The 26,619-nt window shown below is 39.9% G+C and overlaps 1 protein-coding gene across 1 annotated transcript in view; it reads left to right on the plus strand.

Annotated features, from left to right (window-relative positions):
• The window catches only part of DISP1 (dispatched RND transporter family member 1), a 59,210-nt gene extending 33,092 nt beyond the window's left edge, over positions 1-26,118 (plus strand). The window contains exons 2-7 of the mRNA XM_068986453.1: positions 3,196-3,225; positions 10,813-10,936; positions 11,766-11,893; positions 12,256-12,353; positions 14,667-14,764; positions 22,507-26,118. Of these exons, the coding sequence (XP_068842554.1) occupies positions 3,196-3,225; positions 10,813-10,936; positions 11,766-11,893; positions 12,256-12,353; positions 14,667-14,764; positions 22,507-26,118 (4,090 nt within the window). The remainder of the gene's footprint in view (positions 1-3,195; positions 3,226-10,812; positions 10,937-11,765; positions 11,894-12,255; positions 12,354-14,666; positions 14,765-22,506) is intronic.
• Positions 26,119-26,619: the final 501 nt, after the last annotated feature.

The raw sequence follows: 26,619 nt of genomic DNA on the forward strand, positions 1-26,619 counted from the left end.
TACAAAGGTCTATATAGTCAAAGCTGTGGTTTTTTTCAGTAGTCATGTATGTAAGAGTTGGACCATAAAGAAGGCTGAGCGCCAAAGAATTGATGCTTTTGAACTGTGGTGCTGGAGAATACTCTTGAGAATCCCTTGGACATCTAGGAGATCAAGTCAGTCAATCCTACAGGAAATCAACCCTGAATATTGACTGGAAAGACAGATGCGGAAGCTGAAGCTCCAATAATTTGGCAACCTGATGGGAAAAGCCAACTCTTTGGAAAAAACCTTGATGCTGAGAAAGATTGAAGGCAAAAGGAGAAGAGGACAGCAGAGGATGAGATGGTTAGATGGCATCACTGACCCAACAGACATGAATTTGAGCAAATTCCAGGAGATAGTAGAGGACAGAGGAGCCTGATGTGCTGTAGTCCATGGGGTTGCAAGGCATAGGCATGACTTAGCAACTGAACAACATCGAATGTGAACTATATCTCAGTAAAACATATTTTTAAAAACATCAATATATAATTATATTTGAGAAGACTGTGGGGGTTTTCCCTTGGTAGATTTCCCTTGGCATCTGTGTCTGCATTTGGGTTTCCCTGGTGGCCCAGACAGTAAAGAATCTGGCTGCAATGCAGGAGACCTGGGTTCCATCCCTGGGTTGGGAAGATACGCTGGAGAAGGAAATGGCTACCCACTCCAGTATTCTTACCTGGGGAATTCCATGGTCAGAAAAGCCTGATGGGCTACAGTTCATGGGGTCACAAAAAGTCAGACATGACTGAGCATAAGTTACAATTAGATATGTAAGGAATGTCTGTGGCACTTTTAAAGAAGTTTTTACTTTAACCTTTTTGATTAGCCACCAAATTAATGATTCTTGCAGCATCGAATAAAAGGGCCTCTATTATAGGATTCAGAGACACAAATGAAAACTTGCCAAATATAGTAAAGTGGTAAAGGAGCTTTGGATTCGCAGATATGAATGTGTTTAAGTTACAGAGGGTGCATTTGTGTCTATGTGTGTGTTTAACAGGTAGATAAACAAATAGAAAATAGAGCTAAATTTACTTGTGTTGATATTTATGTCTTCATTTTCTTGCTGTCCATTGACTACTGATTTCACATCTGTTGAACCTGAGAAAAGTAATAAAAGATTCATTAATTTTCATTAATAAAAGATTCATTAATTAACTAATTCATTAATTCAGAAAACTCTGATCTGACATCTACAAGGGACCCTGCATTATTCTAGATTATGGAGATGTGAGCACAAATAAGACAGGTCCCTGTGTGTGCTTTTAATGTCAGTTTTTAGCTTTTAAAGGGAATTCTCTTTATTGTATATATATTTAAAAAGAATACATTTTAGAATATTTATTTAGTAATGCTAAATAATGATTTATTTAGTAATGATTAAATGCTAATAATTATTTGTTTTGTAATGCTAAAGAATATTCACAAATATTGGCCTCATATTTATTTGTGAAGCAACAAGGTCTCTTATGCTCTTCTTACTAGAAGCTCTAAATTCCATATCTCCCCACAGAAATACTACTTATTTTCATATATGACAGATGAATACTTTATGATTATCCCTATGTCATTTTTCCCCCTTGGTATTACAGATTGACACACACAAGACTAAGAACAGCAAATTAGGGATCAGGAAACATGAATTCTCTCTTCAGCTCTGTTCCTAAGACCCTGAATGACCAGAGGCAAACAGAGGCTCATCTCTAAAAATAGGACTAGGAGGGAATTGGGATATGTCTTCTCTAAGACTGTTTCCAGTGCTTGCAATCTCTGGGGTTGTTTCACCTCCTTGAGTGTAATATTTTTAAGGGGCTTGGAGTCATCAATGAGGACATGTACAAAACACATGAAATTTAGAACATATGCATCTTTTCTGTAAGCAGATTGATACAAAGTGCATTCTGGAACGTGAGTTCCCTGAAGTTTAGGACCCTGTTGGTCTCATTCATGGCAATACCAGGAGTTAAATAAATATTTTTTAAAGAATGAATACATATATATTAGTGAGACATATAAATAGAGAGGGAGGAATAAGAAAGGAAACTTTAGATCTCAAAGAAAATCTAAAACAGAGGTCTAACTACTGGAAGAGTAATAGACTGAAGTAGAAAAACCAAAAATAGATGTTTCATTTTGTTTTGTTTCCTCAAAGTATGGGACAGCCTGATGGCAGATTTCGATTAGGAGAGAGTACACAGGTAGGAAATTATTCATTTACTAAGCAAATATTTAAGTATCCTCTCAGTATTATTGTAATGGTTATCAAACCTTTTGATCTCACAACCTTTTTACACTTTCAAAATTACTAAGGATCCAGAGGTATTAATATTTCATGTGTTATATCTGATAGGTACCATATTGGAATTGAAACTGAGAAATTTAAATTTTTAAATTTAACTCTTAAAATAATGATTGTAAGCCCTTTACATGTTAACATAAGTTATGAAAAATAATTTCCAAAATGAAAAAAAAAATCTTTAGTGAGGCGATTAGCACTGTTTCACATTTTTGTAAGTCTCTTTGATGTGTGGTTTAATAGGAGACAGCAGGCTTCTCATACTTGATTCTGCAGTCAGTCTACTGCAGTCTGCTGTTTGGTTGAAGTATATAATATTATGGAGGAAACCCAGCCTTAAAGAGGTATGGGGTTGAAAAAGGGAGGCCCTGAAAAACTCTGAAGGATATGACAAACTCCCAGGGGTCTTCATCCCACATGGGGAGAACCATTGTCTTCCAGCATGGTGAAACATGAGCAGTGAATTTTGTAACTGAAGAGGCGATATGATATTTCTAGCTGAAGAAGGTATTGATGTCCAAATTAAAAGAAAAAAGATATAAGTAAGAAGCAGCTCGGACTGGAGACAGGTATGTGGCTTCCTGTTGTGAGAGAGATGAGGGAATCTGTAGCTATAGGTTTGGAGAATGTCTGGTATGACTATGAGTCCCCTAGGAGGGTGTGATGAACATCTGAGAATATGCCACCTACTGGCATACAAGATGGTCAACATTCATTATTAAATCCAAAATCTCTCAAATAGAAATGTCTTTTTCAACTCTTCAAGGATTCTTTCATAAGGAGGGATAATAAGCGAAATGTTAAATGTATATTTAAAGCATTTGTTTCTATTATGATGCCTTGTTTCTGATTGTTTTTCCTTTGCTTTTTTCCAGACCATCCAGACCTTTCAAGTTACCAAAAAGGTAAAGTAGTCTGGATCATCTTATGAAATAAGTATATGCTTTTCCCATCTTAGTATTTTCTTTACGTTTTGCTGCTGTTTTTGCATTCCTCATGTGTATTTTTGTGTAGGAAAATTATATTTCCTCTGATTTAGCTGCTTGAGGAATCCTGAACTCCAAAAAGTGGTTTTAATCCCAAGGGAGTCTTTTAGCCTTTAAATTCTAGTTGGGTTTGATCATTTATGGGCTTCCCTGGTGGCTCAGCTGGTAAAGAATCTGTCTGCAATGCGGGAGACCTGGGTTCAGTCCCTGGGTTGGGAAGATCCCCTGGAGAAGGGAAAGGCCACCCTCTCCAGTATTCTGGCCTGGAGAATTCCATGGACTATACACCATGGGGTCGCAAAGAGTCTGACACGACTGAGCAACATTCACTTTCACTTTGATCATTTATGTTTGCATGATTATTTTGAATTCTTTCCTGTAAGGCTTGGCTTCTCAATGTCTTACTTATTGATGAGAGAGAAACCATCCAGCCAACTGCCATGACTTGAACTCACAGCAATTTATTTCAGATGGCTCATCTGTGTCTCTTTATAAAAATTTTGTTATCATGTTAAGATGGAGGTACTCTTTTATGTGAAATTTTTTAAGTTTTCATTTTTTAGTAGAAAATCAAAGTTTTAAATGGACAAGTGTTTCCAAAAAAAAGCATTGTCTCATCAGATGTCCTTTTGCATGGTGATTCCAGGTATGAGGTTGTTAAGAAATTCTTCATGATATTTGAAATTCATTTGCTAAGGAAGCTCAGATGCTGATAGCTCTGAAGCCTTTCTCAGGGGAGTTATTCTCTCGTTGGAGTAAGATTGCTACATAAATTTTAATTAGTAAATTCCTTTTATATTTAAAAATATTAATTTTTAAATTGTAATCAAATAGACATAGCATAAAATTTACCATCTTAACCATTTTAAAGTGTTCACTTCTGTAGCATTAAGTACATTCACATTATTGTACAAACATCACCACCATCCGTCTCCAGAACTTTTTTCAACTTGCAAAACTGAACCTCTGTACCCATTAAATAGTACCTGCTCATTTCTTCCTCCCCCCAGCTCCCGGCAACCACCATTCTCCCCTGTCTCTATGAATTCCATTACTCTGACATTTCATATGAGTGGAAGAGCACAGCATTTGTCCTTTTGTGACTATCTGATTTCACTTAGCATATTGTCCTCAAGTGTCATCCATGAGCATACGTCAGAATTTCCTTCCTTTTTAAGACTGAATGATATTCCATAGTATGCATATACTACATTTTTTTAACCCAATTTTGCAACAAAAAAAATTATGGAAAAAAGATGAAGGAAAGAGGTTATACAAGCAAATATGACACATGAAGAAAATGAATTTCCATTTTTCTGGAAATAATAGGGTCTTCTTAAATGACAAAAAGTTTTACATTTTGAAAGAGTCATATGTTTTGTGTTTTTTTATATTTAAAGATTTTATTTTTCCTTAGATTCTAAATTTTTCAAAGGCAGTGAGTGTCCACAGTTTTTTTTCTTCTTGTTTTTTATTTTTTTATTTTACTTCATTTCACCCCACAATACTGTATTGGTTTTGCCATAATATGTATTTTTCTCTGTTAAAAGTTTTGTATTCTGAAAGTTTTAATTTATTCTTTTCAATATACGCACATGTAAATACAATTTCTTCCTAAAATTAGCTTTTTCTGATTCCCCTTCCCACCCTAGCTGGAAGTAATCTTTTCCTTCATAGAATTCACAAAATTTTTTTATCTGTATCCCTGTAAAAATGTACCTCTGTTGACCTAGTTCTGTAGGTATTTGTGTACCTGTCTGATTTTCTGAATTAGGCTCTAAGTTCCTTGAGGATAATATCCATATCTACTATGATTTTATTCCCAGAAAGATACTAACTGTTGAATGAGTCTATTACTTCACAAGAAAGAGTTCTGTACTGTTTTCTTCTGTGAAATTCCATAAGCTTCAAATATTCCACTAAATTGATAGTTGATGCCACTAGAAATGGCACCCCACTCCAGTACTCTTGCCTGGAGAATCCCATGGGCGGAGGAGCCTGGTGGGCTGCAGTCCATGGGGTCGTGAAGAGTCAGACACGACTGAGCGACTGACTTCCCTTTCACTTTTCAATTTCATGCATTGGAGAAGGAAATGGCAACCCACTCCAGTGTTCTTACCTGGAGAATCCCAGGGACGGGGGAGCCTGGTGAGCTGCCGTCTATGGGGTCACACAGAGTCGGACACGACTGAAGTGACTTAGCAGCAGCAGCAGCCACTAGAAAAGTTAGGATTAATAACATTTAGAAACGCTTACCCTTAAAAGAGAAGAGGGATAAGGAAAATATATTAAAGGAAACAGAAGGGAAGAAACTCAGGAGGAAGAGATATTTTTAGGAAGCAAGCGATAGCTAAAGTGTTAACTATTGCTTAGGAAAAAAAGGATGAAAACTAAGACAGTTGACATTGGCAGTTTCAGAAGACTCATCAGAGCAAAAGTCAGGCTATTAGGGGTTAAGGACTGGGTAGTTGGTCAGGAAAAGAGCACCTCAGGTCCGAGGTACTCATACTCTCTAAAGCCTGGCTCTCCACTCGGAAAGGAAGGGGAGAAAGAGGAGAGGGTTTCCAGAAAGGCAGCAAAAGTCAAAAGAAAAACATCTTTGTAAACTAAGAGAGGAAAGCTTATTCTGGAGGGTCTTATTGTAATACAAATGGTCCATTTAAAACAGGTCCCCCTTATAATGTCACGTGAGCATAAGTTCGCCCTGTAAGATACTTCATTTATTTGTTTTAACAGTTATTGCTGATCTTTTTCCAGAGTAAACCCAATAATAACATGATTGAGAATCTATGAGTATGTTTGAGGGACTTCCCATGTATGCGTGTGTGCTTAGTCATGTCTGACTCTTTGCGACCCCATTGACTACAGCCCACCAGGCTCCTCTGTCCACGGGATTTTCCAGGCAAGAATACTAGAGTGGGTTGCCATGTTCTCCTCTAGGGAACTTTCTGACCCAGGGATCAAATCCGAGTCTCCTGCACTGCAGGGAGGATTCTTTACCACTTGAGCTATCAAGGTCCATATACCTCATGAAAACTTTAGCAGGGCAGAAACAGCCTGAACCAGGGTGCTAGGCAGCCTGCCCACTCACTCAGATCTGCAGTTCACCCACAAATGCAATCCATTGTCCCTGCTCCTTCTGTTATCTGTCATTTTATAGAAGGAGAATGAATCCTTTATATCTGTACTGTTTGATATGTGACCTGTTGAGATGATGATGTGCTCTTTTATATTGGGTTGGTCAAAAAGTTCATTCAGGTTTATCCGTACCATCATATAGAAAAACCCAAACAAACTTTCTGGCCAACCCAATACAACAGTGCCACGGGTAGTGCTGTGGGCCTAACCTAAGCAGCTGATCAGCAGTAGGGCCTCGAGGAAAACCATCACCTGGTCAGTCAGTCACTAAGAAATGACTGCCTGCTGTCACCCAGGAGCCAGAGAAGTGGATGGCATGTACAGTTATGTTGTAGTGTGGTTTAAAGATGTACAAGATTAGATCAGGCAGATGAAAGACAATTACTACATGGTATACAGAGGAACATACTATAGTAAAAGAGTGGTCCTTTGGAAAATTCTTCCAATGCATGTGTAGCTGACTTTTCAGAGAAAAGAATGTGCAGGTCCTTTTTTCAAATTTAAACTTAGAATATGTACCTTGAACTCAGATGCATCATGAAGGGAATTAGCTAGAAAAATATAGCTGTAAGATTTATAGGTCATTTTTAATTTCCTTTACTTCTCCAGTTTTCCTGCTTTATTAGATTTTTGTCATAATATTACAACCATTGTCTGGGTTTCATATTATACATGAAACTTTTGTTTCCCACATGGTGCCCGTAGCTACACAACATCTTAGCATAGACAGCAGGAAGCAGAAATAGCCTCAGTCACTGTATGATATTTAGGAGAAACCACTATCTGAGTGATATTTACTCAAAAGAGTTAGGGCTTTCCCCGCGTGGAGCTTTATGTCCTCAGGATAGTGATTCCATTTCTTAAGTGCGAGCAGTTGTCTCTAGGAAAGGTTAGCATGTGAAACATGTGCTGTGTGAGGAAGTGGACTTGTAATAGGGTAAGGTTAAATGTGTTTGGAAGAAATGTGCTGAAATCACTAATACCGTAAAGTTTCCATGTGTAGTCCATGCACGGATATAGTAGAGAGCAGTTCTGTGAAATCAAAACCAAATGTTTTCAAAAGCAAGAAAAAGCAATTATTGAACGAGTTTTTAAGATTGCTGTGCATGTGTGCAGATTTTTCAAGAACACAAACAAAAAGTCATTATATAGGTAAATTAAACCACAGTATGAAAACTAAGCAATTTGGGGCCCATGGCCTTCTATTGATAACATGTTTGTAGGTAAAAATGCATAACTTCTGGTTTATTTGAAAGAAAATTGATCCATTTAATATAAAGTATAATGAGTAATTGTGTAAGCCTGGAGCCCTTTTCACTTCATAGGGCTGATATTTTAAAGGTCTAAAATGTAAAGGACTTGTTTTAAAACCTGAAGCAATGAACAGAAAGTCTCAAATGTGCTATTGACAAAGGATTTTATTGCTTCAAACCAGTTACTTTCATCTTGGTTTGCACTTGGTGGAGGAGGAAATAAAGTATAGAAAATATAAGCATTGGGTGTGTTCTGGAAATACGAACAATTCTGACCACTTGGTGTTTACATTTGAACAACGACAATCAACATATTGTGATTTATGTGTTTTCAATACATTCAGAATTATTCTTAAGTTATTCCACCTTACCTAGCATAATTTTTCCTTAATGAGTTTTTAAATACAGAATTTACAGTTAGTGAATCATGTTCAAACTTGAAGTCCTTTGGGTCTATATGATTTTGCACAGAGACATTAAGAGTGTGGCTTAGGAATTTAATTCTAAATGACAGTTTTGGAAAGCATCTGTTTGTGGCAAGTTGACTTATTCTTGATGTCTTTTGTTTCTCTTGTGTTTGAAGCAAGAGATGATATCATAGTGGCTAAGAAGCCAGACTCTTAAACCAGACTACCTGGCTTCCTAGCTTTGTGACTTTTTTTTAAAGCTATAATTGATATGTAGCATTATATTAGTTTCAGGTGTATAACATAATAATTTGATATTCATATGTATTGTGAAATAATCACCACAATAAGTCTAGTTAACATTCATCACTACACACAGTTACAAATTTTTTTTCTTTCTTGTAGTGAGAACTTTTAAAATCTACTCCCCTAGCAGCTTTCAAATATACAGTATAGTATTATTAACTATATTTACTGTGCTGTACATTACATCCCCAGGACATACTTGTTTCATGACCGGGGCCAGCTTGTGACTTTGAACAAGTTATTCGACCTGACTGTGCCTCAGTTTCACCTCATAAAGTTGTTGTGAGAATTCTGTGAGATGATAATCTATGTAAAGAATCAGAGCAACTGGAACTCTTAGTGGGTGCAAGCTATTATTCTTTATTCTCCTAAGGTTGCTTTTAAAAGAAAAATAATGAAAAATGCCTGTGCAAGTGCTCCCTTAAAGCATAATTATGTTATATTTTAACTTCCTTATTAAAATTTAATGTGAATATCTCCATGAAGCCAGATCTATGAAGCTGAGCGATCAGAATATAAAAATCAGCCATCTATTCTTAGAGACATCTTGTAGCTTTTTTCAGAATTGTAGAGCCACAAGCTTTCTTTAAACTGCCAGCATGATTTTGAAGAAAAAACTCAAAATATCTGAGTAAGAAGTCTATTTCAAATGAGCCAGAAATAGCCATCACAGCAGCCCAATGAGCTAACACTGTTGAGACTTGAATAGTAATTGTCCAGAAATTAGATGTTTCTTTTCTTCTCTGATAAAAATTCAAGAAACCTGAAGTTGGCAGAATACATTTTGAATTTTAGAAGAGTTCAATTTAGTCAACTTCTATTAAGCACTAAGTTGTTAGCAAGAACTGCAAGCATCAGGTTAGGAAGGCCTGGTCCAAGATCTTATGGAAGGGCCCAGAAACAGGTCTTTCAATGGAAGATAGTGAATGAGGGTATGGGAAGGGTATTGGGAGAAATGACTTGACTGTGGGATATGGTAACAGAGAGGAGTTTCTGAGGTATAGTAAGAAACCACAGCCAGGCCATGGTGATTAGAGAATTGAGGGAAGGTAGATACATGGGTGTTTGTTCATCTAATCAATAGACAGTGACCAAGCACCTTTTAAAAGACACTGTTTTGCAGACAGGATCATCCATATCATTTTTCTATTTGCCCAGAAGAAATAGAGACACAGACATAGAGAACAGCTGTATGGATATCAAGGGGGAAGAGAGGATGGGAGGAATTGGGAGATTGGGATTGACATATACATACTACTGATACTTTGTGTAAAATAGATAACCAATGAGAATATACAGGGAACTCTACTTAATGCACTGTGGTGACCTGAAATGGAAAGGGATTCCAAAGGGAGGGGATATATATATATATATGTATGGCTGATTTGTTTTGCTGTACAGTAGAAACTAACACAATATTGTAAAACAACTATACTCCAATAAAAAATAATTTTCAAAAAAGAAAGTATATAAATGTTTAGCAAAAAGAAGGAGGCACTAATATTGTACTAAATCAACCACTCAATCAAATCAAAAGTCTCTGCCCTCATGTAGCTCACAGTCTAGTGGATAAGTTCATCATTGTTCTGTGTCCAACTTTTTGTTTTAACTAAAAGAATGGTTAATAGGTTTATGGGGAGGTTTCAAGTTGGTTTGGTTATTCTTAAGACTTATAGGCTTTCCCGGTGGCTCAGCAATAAAGACTCTGTCTGTCAATGCAGGAGATGCAGGTTTGTTCCTTGGGCCGGGAAGATCCCCTGGAGAAGGAAACGGCAACCCACTCCAGTATTCTTGCCTGAAGAATTCCATGGACAGAAGCAGCTGGCAGGCTGCAGTCCATAGGGTCACAAAGAGTTGGACATGACTTAGCATCTAAAACAACAATTCTTAAAGCTTTAGCTGAACCTGTTTATGGGCTGGGTTCTTTTTCAAGAAGTGATGGAGTGAAAGTAGGGAGAAAGAAATAACTGGAGAAACAAAAGTTCTGGAAGAGACTGCAAAGAGGATGGAGCCTCTGTTAAAATACATTTCTTTCCACTTAGAAAGTGTAGATTCAAGATCTTTTTCCTAGGCACAGATATAGCAATGAAATATTACTTGTCAGAAATGGACATTATGCTCACTTTCAGGTGGTTAGATAGCATCACCGACTCCACAGACATGAATTTGAGCAAACTCCAGGAGACAGTGAAAGACAGGGAAGCCTAGCATACTGCAGTTCATGGAGTCACAAAGAGTAGCACCTGAGGAGCGACAGTTTATAATCTCATTAGATCTTTCATTGATAAATACCGATACTAGGTCTGAAGTAGGAAGAATTAACTCATTGCTCCGTTAGGTAGTGAAAAAACTTCACTCTGCTCCTAAGAGGCTTTCTCTGTGCTCTCTCTCTGCTTTTGTAGTTACGCAGCCCTGATAGCAGACTGGCCTGTGGTTGTCCTGGGCATGTGCACAGTGTTCATCGTGGTCTGTGCCTTGGTTGGAGTATTAGTGCCAGAGCTTCCTGATTTCTCTGATCCACTGCTGGTAAGGAAAACTGAGCCAATAGAATCTGCTCATCTATTTTTTTTAGCCTTCGACCATCTCAAAAGAGTAAGCATTTTAGGACACTTTGTCTTATGTTATCTAGTACCCTCTCTTTTGCAACCTTCTCAAGCCATCAGTAAGAATAGTCACTTTCTGAAAGAAGGAAGACTTGTCTGTATTCTCAGGTTCTCAAAGGCAGTCAAGGAACTCGCTCACCTTCAAAAATCTGGAAAGCTGTTTCTTGGTCTCCAGGTTAAGCTAAAAAGCTGTAAATTGGAGAATCTGCAGACTATAAAAACATTTTTACAAAATCTTTAAAACTAGAATGTCACCTTTTTTTTCCTGAGGAAGTTAAAGGAATTTCAGTGTTACTAAGAGAGCAGGGTCTGTTTTTAAGTACTTATAGATGTCCCTCGGGTATGGAATAGGGAGGAAAATATGAATGAGGATAATGATAATGATAAACTCTTTGTAAAACATGCATAATGTAATTTAATTTGACCATTTAATTTTTTATAACATAAAAATAAGTATTTACTAAATGCTAGGGATGCATATGGAAGAGAAACTTCAGATAAGTTTTCTATCCTCTTTCCTGAGATATGTAACATACCAAAGAATCAGGCTGTTTTGTCACAGAAAATAGGTGATCATTATTATGTCAAATCATCTTGTTTTAATGCAGTTCACCTCTGGAGTAGCTGTGAAGAACGTATTTATTTTCTGTTGAAAGCTATCCATCACCTTGACATTGCTTTCCCAAGCTGTTATAACTATACTTAGCCTGAAATGAAGTACACTAATGGGAATTTGTAATATTTTGCCTTAGGGTTTTGAACCAAGAGGGACTGCAATAGGCCAGAGACTGGTCACATGGAATAACATGGTGAAAAATACAGGATACAAAGCAACATTAGCAAATTACCCCTTTAAATATGCAGATGAACAAGCCAAAAGGTAACCGTTTATTAACTTTTAGACAAAACACTGCTAATGAATTCCACTTATAAACACTGCCTGAGCAAAACAATTACATCTAAAATGTGTGGCTCAAAATCTTTACCACTGAATGTGTTGAAATTGTCATTGTCTTTTAAGATTGTGTTGTCTGTTAGTGAAGGTTTGGGTTTGGGTTTTGTGTTTTTTTTTTTACCTTTTTCAGAAGTGAGAAAATTCATGATGGTTGCTTATGCCCATCCATCCAACTTCATACCAAGCACTAAATAGGTCATGACTTTGAGGCAGTATTGTTACCAGTAGGCTTCTCATCCTTGGAATGGTGAGGACTTGACTGAAGATCAAATTGTGTTCCATTTCAGCCATCGGGATGATAGGTGGTCAGACGATCATTATGAAAGAGAAAAGAGAGAAGTTGACTGGAACTTCCACAAGGACAGCTTTTTCTGTGATGTTCCAAGTGAGTGGCATCATAAATGACAAACCTCTCCGAGTTTCCTGGGATTGAACGTGACTGATAACCTATATTGTCCGAGTGTATGTGACCACACAGCTTTAGTGTTTCTGTCATGCTTCAAGAGATTTTGTTTAATTAACTTATAATTTTACTTCTCTAGGTTAGTCAACCACTAATCTGAATTTATTTACCTATAATTAAAAAAAAATAACGAGGGAAAAAGAAAAAAATAATAAGAGAGCATTGAGTTATAGCCAGTTTTAAGACAGACATAAATCTAATAAAATTACTGACCTTGCTCAATATTGCAAGTCATTTTAAAAAACTCCTTGTACATATTTTTAGATTGAACCCTGAAACAATCTACTGTCAAAACACCTGTATTAATAGCCTTCTTGTGCCTGCCTTATCATTAGGCATTAGTGGAAGAAAGATGAACAAATAAAGTCCAGAGGTTCAAAGCTTGCATGCCTCAGCGACCCAGCTCATATATGGATGAGATAAGTGAACTGAGTTAAGACAGCAGGAAGTGATGGTGATTGAAGAGTATATGGCAGAATATGGCCTTGAAAAAATGAGGGCCGAAATGTAAGAAATTCCCAGAGGCCAGGAATCTTGATTTCAATATGGCATCACAGATCTCTAAATGTTGGCAGCAAATTCACTAAACCAAATCTGCTATAGTCTATAGAGTCAGCCTGGTTCCTCTGTAGCTGCCAGGAAAGAAGAGTTCAGGGCCTCAGAGAAACATGTTTAACTTTGTATATCGCTGATTAGCCCTCATGGTTACAAGTGAGGAATTGTGATAACTTCAATTTCTGATTAAGTAAATATTAATATTGAAGCTCCTTTGGTTTCAGCTTTTTTTGTTGTTGCTGAAAATCCTTCTAAGATGTGTTTTTTTCTTATCTTCTTAGATCACTAGGGGACCTGATTGGGTCTTAGATGTTTCTTATATCTATTCAAACTTCAGGGTCTTTGTCTTGAAGACAGGCGTTTACTAAAGAAAACTGTGACCATTAATAAATGCTCATGTAATAAATATATTATTGTAATAAATAAATATAAATAAATTATTACATGAGCATTTATTAATGGTCACAAAGTTTTCTTTAGTAAACGCCTGTCTTCAAGACAAATGCTCATGTAATAAAGGACTTCCCTGGTGGCTCAGACGTTAAAGAGTCTGTCTACAATGCAGGAGACCCGGGTTTGATCCCTGGGTCGGGAAGATCCCCTGGAGAAGGAAATGGCAATCCACTCCAGTACTATTGCCTGGAAAATCCCATGGACAGAGAAGCTTGGTAGGCTACAGTCCATGGGGTCGCAAAGAGTTGGACACGACTGAGCGACTTCACTCACTCACTCACTCACTCATATAATAAAGCTTTATTCATGAATTTGCAAGTTGACTTTCTTTGTTCGCACCATTTGGCATTTTTGATCGTATAAAATTAACCTACTGTTTTCAGTTCACTTATGTTAATTTTTTAATGGCTGAGGGAGCAGAAACAGTACTTATTGAGCACCTGTTTTCCAGTTTCTCATTTAATTTTCAACACCTACTTGAGAAAGTGTTGCTGTCTTTATTTTACAGATGAGGAACTGAGGCTCAGGGAAGCTGTTAGTTAACTAAGATCACCTAGCTAATAAATGATAGAAGCTGGTTACAACCCAGTTTTCACTCTAAAGACCACGTTCTTTCCAGGATATCACACAGCCTCCCTTGTTTGGAGATATAGTTTGTAACAGTATGATTCTCAAAATATTTTTTCTAGAACTCTGAGCACTCAGCAAGAATGAGGAGTATGTCTGTGATCCTGGCTAGCATTCTGTGTTTAGTTGACTTTTGTTAGTGCTTTAAAATTGATCGCTTGCCATCTTTGCTCTCTAGTTAGCTGCCACAGAGAACACCCTTATAATCCATTCTTGATATGCCTTGGTGCCTCATTCTTTGATTTCATATACCACTGTGGTGATATGTTGTGAAATTAAGAGGGAGGCATTCAGTTGATTTTCTGCCAAAAGTTCTTATGGATTGTTCTTCCTAATTACAGTCTGATCAGAACTAGATATGTTACATAACTGCTACAAATTTTAAGATGCAGTGAGTTGACAAAGGCTTTGAGCTAAAGCAATATTAAAAAAATTTTTTTTTTTACATTTTTCTCCTGAAATTTAATGAAAGACAGGATTCCCCACTGCTAATGAATTGCCCATGTGGTTTCCCAGTTTGAATTATTTCTGAATGCTGAGTCCTCTGAAATAAATGAATAATTTATAAACCTTTTTCTTTTTTTTCCCCCCTGTCACCAGGTGACCGATATTCCAGAGTAGTGTTTACTTCAGCTGGAGGGGAGACACTGTGGAATTTACCTGCAATTAAATCAATGTGCAATGTAGATAATTCAAGGGTATGTAAAGTAAAACTGAAATCTGTTCAGCACAAATAAGGTTATATTTCTGAAACTCCTTTTACTGCTGAGCCTGGTGCCTGATCAGATGAAAGCACTTAAGTGGCTTACCTACTGAAGAATAAACAGCAGGAGAATGGCTTTGCATTCTTTCCGACCCCAGGATCAAAGTGTTTCTGTTTCCCCACTTTTAAAACATACCATCTTCCTTAATAAAGATCTCTTTCTTTCCCACTCTTGTTCTTTGTCCTTGACAGTCTTTTGTGTTATTTCACAGCTTATTTCCTTTCGGGATAATAGTTAAGCCTTTTTCTTCTTTTGTTGTATTTTCTCTTTCCTAGTTTCATTGTTCACTCCACTTTCCCCCTGAGGCAATTGTCAGCATCTTAATTATGCAATGAAATGCTCACCTTTCTGGCAATCAATGGATCCTTTTGGCCGGTGACCTCAAAGGAAAATTTAGGGCACAGGCTAGGAAAGAGGACAACAAAGAACATAAATACAATATCTATGGAAATGGCCTGAGTAATCCAATCCAGATTGTTCTGAATTCTGAACACCTTAATGCTTTAACAGGACATAAAGATATAAGAAGACGGACACTTCCACTCCTAATCTGTAGAGCACCAGAAAAAATAAAGTCACCTACCAGGCTTGGAAGAGCAGTCAATTTCATGTGTTCATACGTAGTTTCTCCAAGTAGAAACTGCTGTCTAAGGTCACGAATGGCCTCGTCCAAGCACAGTAACAAGGCGGAAAAGAAACTTGTATTCTGAGCATTTCTATTCTCAATTAATGTCTTGATTTGATCACTATCAACTTCAGCTGGTCTACCTGACCTTGGAGCATTGTCAAGTGAGAAACTCCAGCATGAAACCCAATAAAATGTAAAATCACTTGTCAGTTGAAAATCTAATCACATGCCCTAAGAGCCAGCCTGACAATCCAGGGAAATCACCTGTTCTATAAACAGAGTTCTTTAATGCATAGGAGGTAGACAGGACCCTTTGAGGTCACCCACAGACCAGCACTGTCCCTGTGCAGATAAAAGGACCTTCTGAGAACTGAGTGGCTTACCCAGGTCACCTAGTTAGTTGGTCCCAGATCTCCTGACTTCATTCTTCATTCCGAGAGGCCGTTTATATATTTTGAAAATAACTTTTGCATTGATGAGGATATCAGGATTTTCTGTGAGTGCCATCTTGTCTCTGTGCAACTCCAAATAGACCAAAGTCACAAACCATCTATAAACAGCCTACAGTTTCTTCATCGGTGAGCCATTTTTGTCATATTTTGTTCTGTTCTACAACAATCAGTGGATTTTTGAAAGCTACTATGAGCATATTTCTCCTTGTTATGGGTTACAACCGTTCTCATATAGAAAGTTGACTCTAACTTTGAAGAGCACTTGCTGTGTGCAAGGCTTTATGCTGAGTATTTTACATCTCTCACAGTAAACCTGTGACCTTGGAATAATACCTTTTAACAGATGAGCAGTTAAGCTTAGAGAAGTTAAGCCAGTCTGGTTACTTTATAATCACACCTTGGATGAAAACAATTCATTAACCTCTTAGACCCTGTTATTCCTACCCTTGCAGTTAATCTTAAGACCTTACCTCCCTTGAAGACACTAAAGTGATTGAATTCACTCAGTTGATTAACAGCTGATGTTTTTTGAGTTTATTGATATTTGTCAGGAAGTGTTCTAAACACTTTAATGAATTATTTAATATAATCCTCACAACAGTGTTAGGAATGAAACACTTATTTTGCCTGTTTTTCAAATGAGGAAGTTCACACAGGTAGTAACTGACAGATGCAGGATTTGAACCCAGACAAGTCTTAATTCCACTGCCAACACAGGTGCTGTGGGTTTGATCCCTGGGTCAGGAAGATCCTCTGGAGGAGAAAATGGCAACCCACTCCAGAATTCTTGCCTGGGAAATCCCATGGACTGAGGAGCCTGGCAAGCTACAGTCCATGGGGTCTCAAAGAGTCGAACATGACTGAGCAACTAAACAACAACCAAAGTTTAATTCTAGAGTCTATGCCTTTACCCTCCATTCTTTATGCTTCCATAATGCAGATTACTGCTCCCTCTCCCACTTATGCTTTGCATTGTTCGCTATATATACCATTTCCCACTCAAATGAACCTCAAAGAATCATCAGGGCTTAGAATAGAATAAGTACCTTTTTTAAAAAGCTAGCAATTTATTCTATGAGTACATCTTAGATTTTTAATAAACTCAAAAGCCAGTAAGCAGTATTGTGCCATTATAGCTTTCATAAGTGAAAAGAATATATTATATATACATATATGAGTCTATTTCAGATGATAAAATATCAGCACCAATAGGAACCTTGTAAAAAGGCATGCAGAAAGGATAGATAATTGAATGAATTACTTGAAGGGACAATAGTGGGTGGAAAATAAAGCTGAGGATGAGATTGGACATACAGTAATGCATACCCCACAATTCTGTGTATTTGCATGGTGGTGAGCTCAAATTTGTCTTTAATCTTCCTGGCAACCAGAGCAAAGAAGACATGGTCGGAGACAAAAGTCACTTAAATAGAGTGACAAGTTTGTTTTTTAGAAGAAACCCATCTTGCCTTCATACTAAGACAGGAAAGGATTGTTCCCATACTTCCAAAAGAAGTATGATGTTCTGAAGAAAGTTCTTAACAGCAGGTTTAGCAGGTTTACGAGAGGTACAGTATTGATTCTTACTTGGTTTGTAAACCATATCTCAGGTAGGTTGGTACTTGAGATATAGCAGAAGTTTTCTACAAGAGATAAAGTAATGAAATCTCAATACGTGGTTTCTAATGGTTTGGCTTGAAGCCTCTGCAAAATTTAAACTATTGAAAAAAGTAGATGTACTTTGCTTGTCTGTTTTTCTCTATGAGCTCATAATAAGAATGTTTAGCTGTGACTTCAAGCCTGTACTCCCTGGGAAGAACATAACGATTTGTAATGCTCTTGTGAAAAGGTGAGGAACAGACCCAAAGATGCATCTGAATGAATGGTCAAGCCACTGACAGATACATACCAATAAATGAATAAACATAACCACGGTCCTGAAATTCTACCTCAAGGAATATGGTTGTAATTTGAGCTTTTTAAATTAAATGCTATTTTTGCCAATTGCAAATGCCCTTGTATTCTAGCCTCAAACTCTTGCTGTGAACCTAGAACAACGTGTTTCTCACAGAGATAATATATTTAGTGATGTGTGCACACTCAGTCGTGTCTGACTTTTCGACCCCATGAACTGTAGCCGTTCAGGTTCCTCTGTCCATGGGATTTCCCAGGGAAGAATACTGGAGTGGGCTGCCATTTCCTCCTCCAGAGGATCTTCCCGACCCAGGGATCAAATCCACGTCTCCGGTGTCTCCTGCATTAAAGGCAGGTTCTTTACCACTTGAGCCATCGGGGAATAATATCTAGTGGTTAACGGTTTAGATTACAGATTATTACTGTACCTTTTTGAGTCTCCCAGGTCAAGACCCTTTAGGGATTTTTATTTGTTATGGTGCTTTGAGCAAACGGTGTCCTGAGGCTACTTGGCAGTCCTTCCTTTTCCCCCCCTCCCCAAGTCCTTGCTATTGTACCTAAGCACTTGATTATTAACAATAATCAAGTTGAATGAGACACATATGAAATGATCCAGAGCAGAAGAGCTTAATCGTTGGTCAGTTGACTCCAGAAAGCATCTGGTAATCAGTGTGATGTCACCATGAGACCAGGTGTTTCCATTTTTGCCTGCCTGTGTTGATAGCACATTGAGTTCAAACACCAGTTCCCATTTAAATTACATGCCACTTGTACTCACAGTTCAGACGGGTACTGGTTTCCAGACTGTAGAGCTTCTGTTTCTGATGCTGCATCTGTCTCCTCACAGAATGCTTGATTTCTTAGACTCTCTCAAAAGGGGACTCAGTTGCTTCTCCTGATCTTCATTACTTTTCCTGCACTTCTGCGTTCCTCTAGGGCATGCTGGCAGAGAGTCATTAGTAACGAAGATGTTTGTGTGTCTAATCTTGACTCTGCTGGAAACTCTTTACCCTGTTTTTAGTCTTTGTACACTGTAGAAGTTGGTGCTCAGAGGAATCAGCTTGTAGTAGGGATTTGAAATTTGGTACCTAAAACCCTTTTTACTTAGGTAGCTTTTGTGGACAGCTGGAATACACCCCCCTGCTCTGAAGTTTAGAAGACTCTAGAAATGTGTTTCTGGATGCTTGGAAATTTTGTTTTGTTTTGTTTTGTTTTATGTTTTGGCTGTTTGGTTTTATGTTTTATGTTTTATGCAGCATGTGATGGGGGCCTCTGAGTTCCTCAACCAGGGATTGAACACAAGCCCTCTGCAGTGGAAGCTCAGAGTGTTAACCACTGGATTGCCAGGGAAGTTCCCTGATGCTTGTTTTAAAGAGAGCTGTGGAGCCCTTGCTTTTTCTTTCATCTCTAGGCTCCCTTCAACTTTTATACATGAGGAACTTAGTCATGTGGGGAGTGAGAGTCCAGCAGTTGATTGAATCTGGTATTAAGGGCTTCGTTTTCTTGTTTTTATTGTTTTCTCAGCATCTTACCATATCTCCAACTTGGCCATTAGATTTGAAAGTTAATGTATCATTTAAACTATTCTGGTTTCTTCTTTTTCTCTATTTGAAGGCAACTCCACCCCTGCTCCCATCTGTCCAGGGAAGTGTGCAAAGGTGTGTTATCACCACACAAGCAAAATGATTTCCTAAAACTTGCATCTGTGAATACTTAGAATGAAAAGGGCATCCCTCATGAGAGCTGCAAGATACGGCTCTCAGAAACTCCATCCTTATTTTTATAAACTTCAAAGATTTCAAAATCATTCCTATGATGGCAAAAATATGCAAAGATACAGCTGCATTCTGCATGAAGATACACCTGCTTGCCAAGCCCTTTCAGCCCCACAGTGTAACATATGACTCTGTATTAGGGTGTCTCCATCCCAGATGACTAAGCCATGCTTCTCTCTCATTGCACTTACAGACTTTGGCACTCTGTATACAGGTTCACATAGACTCTTAAACATAATATGTTGCTTCTCATGTGAATTGTCACCATTGCTTTTCTTGTCTGATTTCCCCACCTCACCATGAGCAACTTGAGGGCAGAACAATTTTCCCTTATTTGTCTTGCATAAGTGCTCAATAAATATTTTTTCTTTTGGATGGATGGGTGGATGGGGACACACAGCATCACTCCCTGAAAGCCTAGATGACCCTTGAGCTCCATGACTTTAGGTTTAGGGCACTGGCATCCAACTCAGGATAAATATCTTCTCTGTCCTTATTTTTTACCCTCTAAAACAGTCCTCAAAAACTTTTCCAAAGGTTGTACATCAGCCAGCATCACTTTGAATTTGAGGATTGGCCCTCCAGAGGCTCATTAGCATTTATTTTTTATAGCAGCCATTAAAGTAGTATTTGGTCTGTGTTTGTCATGTCCAACTTTTTAATCTCTGGTCAGATACACACATAAAAAACCCTCTGCAATTCTTTGAAAAGGTTAGTCAAGGACAGAATTCTGTGCCTTTCCCCCTAGTTTTAGCTGGCAACCCTGTTTCCTTTATGTTTGGCATTTGGTTATTTGGACAAGTATAAATATGTTCTTTCTAGCTGATACTGGGTTTTGTAATGGATACAGTTCATTTTCTTCCATCTGAAAACTGTCAGACACTATGCATTACGTTTCTTTCAATTCAGTGGGCTGAGCCCAGAGACTTGCCTGTTATTTCTTTATGGGATAAAACTGGTTATCTGAGAGATGCTATTCCAGGATTTCCTGTTATTTATTAGGTGGTTCAGTTCCCTCTGAGTGAGCTTATGAGAATGTTTTTACCTAGGAACAATTAAATGTTAATTTTCCCATTTTATGAAATGTCCAGTAATTATCACTCTCTAAAAATGAGCTTGAAAATTAAGCCTTTGTTAAAATCAGCATTATTTTAGTACATTGTATAACAACCCTTTGATTCATTTTTTTAAACTCCCAATAGAGTATCTTTAAAAAAAAAAAAAAGACAACTTTTTAGTATGGAAATTATCAAACAGATGCAAAAGTAGAATAGTAGAACAAATCTCTATGTGCAGGTCAGAGAACTTCAGCAGTTCCCAGTATGTGGCCAATCTCCTTTCATCTACACTTTGCCCCTTGCAGGATAAGTCCCAGTAAAGTATGCTGATCACCAGGGCTTAGTGAGTTACAAGTAACTTGGTTCTTGGATAAGTCTGAGTTCTAAAGATGATTTGTGCCAGTGTCTCTACTTTGAGAAAATATTTCAGTGCATGATTGATAAAATGGCACCCCACTCCAGTATTCTAACCGGGAAAATCCCAAGGACAGGAGCCTGGCAGGCTACAGTCCATGGGGTTGCAAAGAGTCGGATATGACACTTAAAAAAAAGGGAAAGGGTGGTTTTAATCTCATTAGAAAAAAAATACTAAAGCCCTTCTTGAACTTTGGAGTTTCTTCCCTGGAACAACCTTTGGTAGATAGAGATGATTAAAGTGATAGGAGTGGCTCATCTTTAGCCCTGGTGCTTCCAGAGAAGTCAGTGGACAGGCTTGAGAGCAGGGGGGTATTTCTTACCCTCAGCCTCAGGGTAGAGGGGCCATTCATGTAATTTATAGTTTTTTAAAGCAATAGGATTGTGCAGACCTCATTCTAACCTTACCAATGCCACCTTTGGCATTGGAACAGATTTCAATTTTCTATAAGAAGAACAACCATAAGAAGAAAAGCCTTCTCCAGGAATAGTGTTCCAAATGAAATACTGCCCACATTAAATTCAGAGTTGTTACTTACTAATATGCAGCAGACCTCTGTTTACCAAACAGAAAGTTCCCCAAAGAGGGAGGGGTGGTTAGCCAACTTGAATAAACTTGGACAGCTGTGGAGGAAATAAATTCCCACTTAAGTATTTTATTACCGGTATATATTCATTTAAAATCATACATATTTTAATTTAGAAACATTCCCCTTTCTACTTATATATCAGGAAACCATTTTATTCCAGGTTTTTCATGTATCTTTAGCATCTGCTTCTGATATTACCAGGATCACTTTTTGATTCACTGACAGTTTCCTAGAGAATATCATCTTTGCTTCCACCTAAGATGATGGAAATACAGTACCTCTGTCACCAAATATTTCATACTGATCACCAAAAATTTTAGGTGAAACCACAAATTCATTTCATATATCAATTGGGCAATTGTTCTCTTAGTTAATCCAGTAGGTGTTCATACATATGCTTCACAGCCTATCCATTTAATTGCTTTTTAAAGTGACTTTGAAAGGGCTTGTTTACCAAAGAGGTGTTAATTTTATCTCCTTTTTGAAACCAAACTGGCATTGATTGAAATTGTTTCACACTTGGATGTCATCCCCAAATAGCAGTTTACTGTTCCAAATGAAGTAATCTAGCAGGAAAGCCTGATGTGCTGCAGTCCATGGGGTCACCAAGAGTCAGACTGAGCAACGGAACAACAAAGTGAGCCTTCTGTAGCCGAAGAAAGCAGACTGGGGGCGGGGGTGGGATGAGGTGGGGGAGGGAGTCTCACCTTGTGGTCAAACTGACACCTCCAGAGGATGATTCTGTAACTCCGGTAACTTTCCTGCCCCTCAAGGCCACCGTCCTTCAGACCTTTGCATGAACCGATTTTAAACGGCAGTCCTTCCGCCTGTCTCTGTCTCCGCAGATCCGATCGCACCCGCAGTTTGGCGATCTCTGCCAGAGGACCACGGCTGCTTCCTGCTGCCCCAGCTGGACGCTGGGGAACTACATCGCTATTCTGAACAACAGATCATCCTGCCAGAAAATCGTGGAACGCGACGTCTCTCATACCTTGAAGCTTCTCCGGACCTGCGCCAAACACTACCAGAACGGCACCCTGGAGCCAGACTGCTGGGACATGGCAGCCCGGAGGAAGGACCAGCTCAAGTGCACCAATGTGCCTCGCAAATGCACCAAGTACAACGCCGTGTACCAGATCCTCCACTACTTGGTGGACAAGGACTTCATGGCCCCAAAGACGGCCGATTACACGCCCACTCTGAAGTACAGCATGCTCTTTTCACCCACCGAGAAAGGCGAGAGCATGATGAACATCTACCTGGACAACTTCGAAAACTGGAACGCATCCGACGGCGTCACCACTGTCACCGGCATTGAGTTTGGAATCAAGCACAGCTTGTTTCAGGATTATCTTCTGATGGATACGGTGTATCCCGCCATCGCCATGGTGATCGTCCTTTTAGTCATGTGCGTCTACACCAGGTCCATGTTCATCACCCTGATGACGATGTTTGCCATCATCAGTTCTTTGATCGTGTCCTATTTTCTCTACCGCGTGGTGTTTAACTTTGAATTCTTCCCTTTTATGAACCTCACCGCGCTCATTATTCTGGTGGGCATTGGAGCAGACGATGCTTTCGTCCTGTGTGACGTCTGGAACTACACCAAATTTGACAAGCCTCACGCGGAAACATCAGAGACAGTGAGCATCGCGCTGCAGCACGCCGCCCTGTCCATGTTCGTCACCAGTTTTACCACGGCAGCTGCCTTTTACGCCAACTACGTGAGCAACATCACGGCCATCAGATGCTTCGGGGTGTATGCAGGGACAGCCATCCTCGTCAATTACGTGCTGATGGTCACGTGGCTTCCAGCGGTGGTGGTCCTGCACGAGCGGTATCTGCTTAATATCTTCAGCTGTTTCAAGAAGCCCCAGCAGCAGATTTACGACAACAAAAGCTGCTGGACGGTGGCCTGTCAGAAGTGCCACAAAGTCCTTTTTGCCATTTCAGAAGCATCTCGAATTTTTTTTGAAAAAGTCTTGCCGTGCATCGTTATTAAGTTTCGCTACCTCTGGCTATTCTGGTTCCTGGCCTTAACGGTGGGCGGGGCCTACATCGTCTGCATAAACCCAAAGATGAAGCTGCCCTCCTTGGAGCTGTCCGAGTTTCAGGTGTTCAGGTCGTCCCATCCTTTCGAACGTTACGACGCAGAGTACAAAAAGCTGTTCATGTTCGAGCGTGTCCACCACGGAGAGGAGCTCCACATGCCCATCACGGTCATCTGGGGTGTATCCCCAGAGGACAACGGCAACCCCCTAAACCCTAAGAGCAAAGGGAAGCTGACCTTGGACAGCGCCTTCAACATCGCCAGTCCGGCTTCGCAGCTCTGGATTTTGCACTTCTGTCAAAAACTGAGAAATCAGACCTTCTTTTACCAGACTGACGAACAGGACTTCACCAGCTGCTTCATCGAGACGTTTAAGCAGTGGATGGAAAACCAGGACTGCGATGAGCCTGCCCTGTACCCGTGCTGCAGCCGCTGGAGCTTCCCCTACAAGCAGGAGATTTTCGAACTGTGCATCAAGAGAGCCATCATGGAGCTGGAGAGGAGCACAGGCTACCACTTAGACAGCAAGACCCCGGGGCCGAGGTTTGACATCAATGACACCATCAGGGCAGTCGTGTTAGAGTTCCAGAGTACCTACCTCTTCACCCTGGCCTATGAAAAGATGCACCAGTTTTATAAAGAGGTGGACTCGTGGATTTCCAATGAGTTGAGTTCTGCCCCTGAGGGCCTCAGCCACGGCTGGTTTGTCAGCAATCTGGAGTTCTACGACCTCCAGGACAGCCTCTCCGATGGCACCCTCATTGCCATGGGGCTGTCCGTGGCCGTGGCCTTTAGCGTGATGCTGCTGACCACTTGGAACATCATCATCAGCCTTTACGCCATCATTTCGATTGCCGGAACTATATTTGTCACCGTGGGTTCTCTCGTCCTGCTGGGCTGGGAGCTGAACGTTTTGGAGTCAGTCACCATCTCGGTGGCTGTGGGCTTATCTGTAGACTTTGCTGTCCATTATGGGGTGGCTTATCGCTTGGCCCCAGACGCTGACCGAGAAGGGAAGGTGATCTTCTCTCTGAGTCGCATGGGCTCTGCCATCGCCATGGCCGCACTGACTACCTTCGTGGCCGGGGCCATGATGATGCCCTCTACGGTTCTGGCTTACACCCAGCTGGGCACCTTCATGATGCTCATCATGTGTATTAGCTGGGCTTTCGCCACCTTCTTTTTCCAATGCATGTGCCGGTGCCTTGGGCCGCAGGGGACATGCGGTCAGATCCCTTTACCTAAAAAACTCCAGTGCAGTGCCTTCTCCCACGCCTTGTCTGCAAGTCCTGGTGACAAGCGACCAAGCAAAACACACACCCTGAATGCTTATCATTTAGATCCCAGGGGCCAGACAGCAGAAATGGAACACGAGTTTTATGAATTGGAACCTCTGGCAGCCCACAGCTGTGCAGCCTCTGAGAAGACCACTTACGAAGAGACTCACATCTGCTCTGAATTTTTCAGCAGCCAGGCAAGGCATTTAGGGCTGCCTGTCCACACAGCTTACAACAGTGAACTCAACAAAAGCACCAAAAATGAGACGAGCCCTGCCTTGTTGCAGGCCTCTCTTGAACAGCACACCATGTGTCACTTCTTCTCTCTGAATCAGAGATGCAGCTGCCCAAATGCCTACAAACATTTGAGATATGGCCCGCCCTCTTGCCAGCAGATGGGTGACTCTTTGTGCCACCAGTGCGCTCCCACTGCCAGCAGCTTCGTGCACGTCCAGAACGGCCTGGTGCCTCTGAAGGCCGCACACCAAGCCCCCGAGGGCTTCGTGCATCCAGTCCCACACATCCACCCTTGTCCTGGCCTACAGTGCAGGGCAAAACCACCTGGAGCCCAGAATGCTCTGTCCAGGAGTTTCTTCCTCCACCCAGTACAGCACATTCAGGGCCAAGATAAAATCACTAAGACCAGTGTGCACAGTCTTCAGAGCCTCGAAGAGCATCTTCCAAAGACGGTAGAGCCATCATCGTTGGTCTGCAGAAGTGCCGGAGCCTTACACAAAGCCTGCTGTGGTCCTGAGACTCACCCAAGGGGACTCTGTAAGAACAGAGACCTCGGGACCACAGAGGGCAGTGGCGGGGCCGCCGACAAGGACTCCATTTCAGTGAGTCAGACCAACAAGGCAGAAAGGCAGGTGGAGCCGAGCCCATCACAGACTGATGTTATTATGAGCTCAGAACATTTAAATCAGAATGAACCCAAATTTCTATTTAACCATTTAATAGGGGAGGCCGGTTATAGGTCCTGCCCAAACAATCCACAGAGCTGTGGCAGAATTATGAGAGTTAAGTGCAATTCTGTGGACTGTCAAATACCAAACATTGAAGCCAACGTGCCTGCTGTATTAACACCCTCGGAACTTTCTGGCGAAAGTTTGTTGATAAAAACACTTTAATAAATATAGTATTAAACCAGTGCCTCAGTCGTTCCTTTGAAATAAAAGTAAAAATCCAGAAGTTTAGAAACAGAGTCCAAAAATACAGGAACAAACAAGTTTCACTTTGTCAAAAATCATGAAGTATTGTTAGGTTCCATATGAACAATCAACAAACGCATGTATCTAATGAGTGTTAGCTGTTTCAGGTTTTATATTTTCAAAAAGTACAGTTGTTTTTTGACATTTATACTCAGCTCGAGCAGTTATTGCCTATTTCTCTACCCTCTCATAGCAGTGAGTCGAAGATTTAGGGTCTGAATTATCTAGAACTTTCATTTCTCCCTGGCAGTTGTATTTACCTGATAACCCTTATTCTGGTGCCTTTGATTGTCAGTAGTTCGGGCTTTTGATGACTTAAGATAAATACTGATTTTTAAGAACGCTACTTCAGTTGGGATCCAGGATCTAAACAACTTTAAAATGGCTAATTTTGATGAGACCTCATTCAGAAATGAACTG

The sequence above is a fragment of the Capricornis sumatraensis genome, chromosome 14, assembly GCF_032405125.1.
Source record: "Capricornis sumatraensis isolate serow.1 chromosome 14, serow.2, whole genome shotgun sequence".
Taxonomy (NCBI): domain Eukaryota; kingdom Metazoa; phylum Chordata; class Mammalia; order Artiodactyla; family Bovidae; genus Capricornis; species Capricornis sumatraensis.